This window comes from Diachasma alloeum, unplaced genomic scaffold (genome assembly GCF_001412515.2).
Source record: "Diachasma alloeum isolate Michigan unplaced genomic scaffold, Dall2.0 Dall_scaffold_00315, whole genome shotgun sequence".
In the NCBI taxonomy this organism is placed as follows: Eukaryota; Metazoa; Arthropoda; class Insecta; order Hymenoptera; family Braconidae; genus Diachasma; species Diachasma alloeum.
The window spans coordinates 99,914-106,483 of NW_021680454.1; the positions used below are offsets into that span (position 1 = coordinate 99,914).

General features: G+C 37.6%; 2 protein-coding genes across 2 annotated transcripts; one reads left to right on the top strand and one right to left on the bottom strand.

The window, feature by feature from the left end:
• Positions 1-3,997: 3,997 nt before the first annotated feature.
• Positions 3,998-5,724, top strand: LOC107039977 (meiotic recombination protein SPO11). The gene is made up of 4 exons (XM_015259862.1): positions 3,998-4,068; positions 4,127-4,584; positions 4,700-5,057; positions 5,442-5,724. Exons 1-4 carry the CDS (start codon positions 3,998-4,000, stop codon positions 5,722-5,724), a joined length of 1,170 nt encoding a protein of 389 aa, XP_015115348.1.
• Positions 5,725-5,739: 15 nt separating this feature from the next.
• On the bottom strand, positions 5,740-6,378 carry LOC107040011. The gene is made up of 3 exons (XM_015259899.1): positions 6,240-6,378; positions 5,917-6,148; positions 5,740-5,814 (listed from the first exon to the last, which is right to left on the bottom strand). The coding sequence occupies exons 1-3, from the start codon at positions 6,365-6,367 to the stop codon at positions 5,785-5,787; spliced, it is 390 nt and encodes a 129-aa protein (XP_015115385.1). The 5' UTR covers positions 6,368-6,378; the 3' UTR covers positions 5,740-5,784.
• Positions 6,379-6,570: the final 192 nt, after the last annotated feature.

Sequence of the window (6,570 nt, forward strand, 5' to 3'; positions counted from 1 at the left end):
TTCATATCCACAAACGAATTTTTGGTCTGTTGTTCATCTAAACAATTATTTCATTTCGAATAAACAGAAAAATCAAGTTTAATTTCAAATAGATTCATTTGTTCAATTCAAATGAAAAATTTCTATGGGCGCAGCACGTCACATTCATTGTTTTCCCTTTAACTGAAGGCTGATAAACGATCTTCATCTAAAACGAATATGAGTCCATTAATTTCAAGCGAAAGTTTCCTTTCAACATCACCAGCGAGGATGCAATTTTCTCGCAAACTCGATTAAAAATGTGTAATTAAAAGTTGTTGCTCTCCAAGTGTAGTTTGAGTTGAGCGAGATAATGCACTTGTGCGATAACTAACTTCTTCACTTCAGTCTGCAACTCCTTTCCACGGGGAGAACGATAAATTACGGGAGAAGGAGACCGCGCCCAGGGTACTTGCATATGGTGATCTCCGATAGATACTGATCGCTAGACTTCGCATACATCTCGGGGACGAAAAAATATTTCTTCTTGAAATTTTTTATCGTTGAGAAGATGAATATAAGAGGAATTAAAAAAAGTTGCAGGATTTTTGAGGAATTTTTATGTACCCTACACCGAAGAATTTCTAGAAAAAATGTGGATTTATGCGAATGTTATTAGTCAGTGATATCACCCCTAAAAGAAGGTATGCTTTATCGTAACGCCGATTGTCAGCATCCTTATCAAAACCTATAGACGATGATCCCTGGAAGGCGAACGATGGCTGTTCATCCTTCACTCTGTTAATCCCGTAAGCTCGAGTCTTTTATATCGTAACTGTAGCCCATTATCACAGCGGCCGGAGCTAATTGAGATAAGAGAGGGGTCAGGCGAGATTCACAACTGCCGATCGGAGTGCAGCAAAAACCCTCCTCACCTATTTAATGGTTAGAACTTATACTCTCAGAATGCCTATCGCAGCGATATTCTGCTAGGGTTGTGACACGAATACTAAATTATTTTTAGAATTAGTGAAGCTTCACCATTTTTTTAAATTGCAATTTACGAAGCCATCAATACTCAGCCAGATGCCGAGCTTATCTACCAGCTGAAATATGTGGTGGAGCAGTCATAGCCACTGTATCCGGTCGTGAATTTTATTTCAACCACAGTTGCGCCCGTCAATTTAATGAGAAAAACTGAAGAAAACGCGACGACGCGTGGCAGACAAGCTCTGCATCTGCGCGCGTCGAGTTTATTAACCATTTGCGAAGGAAAAAGAATCCAGTCAGCTGGGTACAATTAGAAAAATCATCCTAGCAGCTGTAGCGGGGCACAGGTTACAAGCGTATATGCATGCATGCAATGCGGTGTCATCCCGTTGAAACCTGTTGGATCCGCCGATCACTTTCATTTTCCTTCGTCATCAATAGCCCTTGACAATTGACATTTTTTCCTATTTCTACAGGCCGTAGAGTAAAACGGGAGTAACATCGGAAAAATATAAAATCTCTTGTGAAGGTAAAAATTGGTCGGTGCTGATGAAAAGAATGCAATTGGCTCCTGCAGAGAGTTTAAGCATGCAAAGATGTGGACTTCCTTGCCCATGGCGATGGCATGAAGGTGATGCAGTTGCCGGTACACTCGAAAAGTACCGGATAAATACAGACAATGATTATCTCGCTGCAGTTGCCCCCTGAGAATCATCATCAATTCGAGAAAACCTCATGCAAATATACATTAATAACTTTAAATACCGCATAAAGATGATTCTCAAGCCAACAACAGTAATTTCATTCCTTAATAATGAAATTAACGACAGTTAAACCTCGAAATTTTTGACATTCCGATAATAACGGAATGAATTACAGAAACTCAATGACAGCGGCTGATTGCTCAATCAACTTGGCACTCGATCAAGACAACCTGTTTTTCATTCGCTCACTTGACTTATTGGAATTGGAGAAACAACTTTTTGCGTATCGCGCGGAGTGTTCCATTTCGATTTGTCATTTTCATTTTTTCTGGTATTGTCGGAATTCTTTGAATTAACTGCTGCACCCTTCTTGGTCTTTATTTCCGTTCGGCAGGAAGTACTCGATTTCTTTGACAATATAACAAGATTATTGAGTTTCGAGTCAATTCGAGTTGAACCAATCTCTGTTATATCAAATAGTTTATTCCTTTAAAAAATGTTATTTTGTGGGAAATTTTTTAAAAATGCGTCTACATCTAAACAAGCTGGGGATAAAAAAGCGACCGTGATAAATTCGCCAAAATAACTTTTTCCCAAGCACTCACATTGTTACAGAAGTGCGTAAAGTCGAGTGGATGTACTCCCGGCGAGTGTGTGAACACAGCGGTTGCCGCATCCCTCATACCCATCAAAAAGTGCGGTAACTTTTCTAGAGCACTCGATAAATGTTCCATCATCGAGGGCTCAGGGGGGTATCGAGCATGTTTTTGAAATCACAGTAACAGTTTTCGTCGACAAAAAAATGACGAAAAAATCTCGTGGAAGTGATTTTTCATCGAAAACCCCAGGGAATTATGCGATTGATACTTTTATACTTTTGTTCTTCTCTTTTGTTTTCAATACACGTGTTATTTTTTACATTGAACCACTCAGTGTTAGAGATCAAGTCTGAAAACACGACGGGGAACGCTTTATTTTCCGGAGTCAAAGGAACTTTGTGTCCCACTGTTTGAACAAATTTGATTTTATCGATGTGCTCAGAGGTAATGCAAGTTTTGGAGTTTGTTACCGGTTTTCAACGGTTTTATTTTTTATTCTCCTTGACATAACAACAACTTTATTTGTATAAATCCATTTATTGGATGCAAATAAAGTTTCTTCATTTGAAATAATTTATTTCTCTGGGTCGGAATATACGATTCACTATTCATCTCCTGAAATTTTGTATTTTTAAATGACATAATATTTGAATTTATTCATCCTTCGATAAAACCCAAAAATTTCCCAGATTAGTATCATATATCAGCCAGACGTCCTCACTGCCCAAAAAACACCGATTGAAATTGTTCACACCACTGGAAATTATCGATAATAGAATGGATTACGAGCATTTAGGGTAGTTCTCATTCATCGTATGCAGACAAGTGACCCAAAGAAACATACAGACACTCAAAGATCACACTTGAACCCCCGGTGAGTTCACAAATCTCTTGAAAAAAAAAAAAACTACGAATGTATATTATGCATCCCTCAACCGATATTTTGAGGACAATCGAGACCTTGGAAGACGTGCAAGGACATACACTGGGGGCATGAGGTAGGTTATACGGGCTATTTGAAGCCTCGAGTGCCTTCTTAAGGCTGTTTTTCGCATGTATACTTGGTGCACAATGTAACATTACCATCCGTTCTCATTGTTACCCTTTTGTAACTTATTTGAGAGGCTTTTTATGGGCATGAGGGACAAAAGAAAATACTATTTCATATATTTACTTGAGAATTTTCGTAGCTGAAGACGAAATTAATTGCAATTAAAGTGATCTCAAGACAATTCCATGGAAATGCAATACTTGTTATTCATTTTTTTCTCATTAAACTTGAGTGGAATATATATTTCATTCAGCTATGCACATCAGATGAATATTTTTTCAATAAAAAAAATTGTTATCCTTTCTCCAAACTAATTATTTTATGAATTTCATTTTCGCTTAAAAAAATACCAAGTAATTAAATACTTCGATTAAAAAATCAAACAATAATGTCTTCCTTGAAAATACATTCTTTCCCCAACAGAAGTTTGGGTTTCGGTTCACATAAATGCACAGCGGGAGGGCCCCTTTGAAATTCACAACTCAAGAGATTCGCTACTTGATACGAGTGCTACAGCGAGGGATATAATAGTAACATAAGTTTTTTCAGCGCTTCAAATCGCTCTAACCTCAGTTGAACCCCCTATTCTTTTCATTATATCACATCACTATTTCAGTTTGGAAAAAATGATTGGATTCTATAATTTGTAGATCACTGGTGATTTTACGAAATTTTTATCTTTCAGAAATTAAATGATGGAGAAAACACCCCCTCAAGATAATAAACGCGTGATAAATATTCCCGTGACAAGCATATCCGTGAATAGGTGAGTAAATAAAATAAACGGTCCCCATTACTGAAATAATGGTGGATGAATTCCACAGGAAACCGTTGATAGATCGACTGGAAAATTTAGTGCTCGTGGTAATCAGGCAAATAACAACTGGACAATTGCCAAAAATTGATAATTTATGTTCAAACACAATGCCCGAGGAATCGGTGGAATGCGATGGTGACAATGGAGACGATTTGAGTGATGTGACAGCTACCTACACTGAGGAAATCCATTCAGGTGAAATCGGGGAGGATGGAGGGATCAATCAAGAGGGAAGATGTGTAGTAGATTTTTCACACAAGAGGGGGAAAATCAAGTTGGCACTTATGATGACAGTTGCCGCCAAAGCCCATAAGTTACTCATTGCTGACGAATACCAGACTAAAAGGTCTATGTATTATGAGCTCAAGGGTGGTCCTCTTGGGAGGTTTATCGATCAACAGAGCATTACTGATGGGACTATTAATAATGTGGCTAAAATGCTGGAGTGCAACACTTGGGAGTTAGGTCCGTGGGTTTTCATAGACGAAAAAAATTCATTGGACAAAAAAACTTGGAAAATTTTAGCTGAAGAATTTCTATAGAAAAGAAGTTAATAATAGAAAAATTAATTTGGTCCCAGGTTTCATCACAACCGCGAAAGGACTCGTATCAGGCGATTTGCAACTCACCCTCCAAACAGGAGAGACTCTTAATTGCGAAACACCTGGAGGCGTCTTGATACCACAAATCAACCCTCCCATAGCCTCGCTTAAATCAAGTGCCTCGTCGATAATTGTCATTGAGAAGGACGCTGTTTTTCAGAGATTACTCGAAGAGGACTGCACTCACAAGATGAACTGTATTCTCGTTACTGGGAAGGGATATCCCGATGCAGCGACGAGAAAATTCGTCAAGATGCTGATCGAATGCCTGGCGATTCAGGCGTATATTCTGGTTGACGCCGACCCTCATGGGATCGATATCATGTGTGTGTACAAGTGAGTTTGAAGGAATCCTTTTTCTCAATCAAGAACTGGAACGAATCATCTTTTTTATATTCAAATCATTATAAACAAAAATATTAGTGAAATTCATTAAATTCTTACCACTGTATTTTTTGCCTTTTAAAATGAATGAGCCTTATTCAAATAATATAAATGTATTTATTCAAATAGCTTGTAATGGCATACTTTAACATCGCCACAATGTTTTACAATAAAATGATTACGGTTTTGAAAAAAATACAAAATTTTCAAATGAACAATTTTATTTAATCATCATTTCTCAAGGTATGATAATACTTTAAATTCCATAGAATTTTATGGCATTTTATGTGCCAAATTTTCCGTCAAAAAGCCAATTAGTTTCTGTTTTGCTTCTAGATATGGATCTTCGGCGCTGTCATGGGAGAATAAAAAGCTTGCCTGCCCGACAATTAAGTGGATCGGCATCTACCCATCGGAAGTAACAAAATTAAGACTGCAAAAAATACCACTGACCGATGCGGATCTGATCAAGCTAAGGGGTCTCAAACGAAGAAGGTATTTGGACAATCATTTACGAGAGGAACTAAACTATTTGTATAACGGAAAAGCTGAGATCGAGGAGATAGCAGAAATTTCATTGTCTTTCCTAACGTCTCTTTATTTTCCAACAAAAATGTAGAGAGTTTAACTTCTCGTATAATCATTTCGCCGTGTTAAAGCGATTCAATTCCTGCATCATTTAGCTCTCGTCGTCATGTTGACAATCCATCTGAAATGATTATCATTATTTGAGTCACAGAATTATCATCGTATTCTTAATGGAATAACCGACGTTAAATATCGATTCTAGGATTTGACACTGAATAAATACTTTTTCCACTTTGAATTGGAAATTCGGTTTGAATTTTTCAATCAGCACGATATGTTGGGGCTCCTCTTGGTTATTTTCTAGATCAATAAATCGAGGGATCTTGCGATATGCTCCGAGGTAGATAACATTGGGGTCTGGGGCAGCTTTTTTGGAGACGTGTTTGTTACCATTGAATAGTAGGGAAGGCTGATGAGAGGTCTTTGAGCGAGTTGCGTAGGGATGTTCATGGTTTCTGAATAAAAAAAAATATGACATGAAAAATAAATAATCGTTATTGCGAATTAGCACAGCAATAACGATCCTGCATCTGCGAATTACATTACTTGATGTATTTGTCCGGCTTGGGTGACTCTTTGGATAAATGGGATCTGGTGGGGAACCTCTTCCCCTGTCGAGAGAGACTGAATTCTTGGAACTGTTTTTTCTTTCGTCTCAAGTAGTATCGACTCATTTTAGTTTTCCTCAATAACTTTTCAATTTTTTTGTATTTGATTATCAAAATTGAAACTTTGATGGGTTTTTGTTCAAATCGGCACATCTAGCGCCATCTTCAGTCCCTCGACCCATTAGAATTTCCTATGTTGTCTACGTTGGGTATATGGTATGTTCCAACCACATATCATCCAATGATTTAACTGTGAAATTTAAAGATTT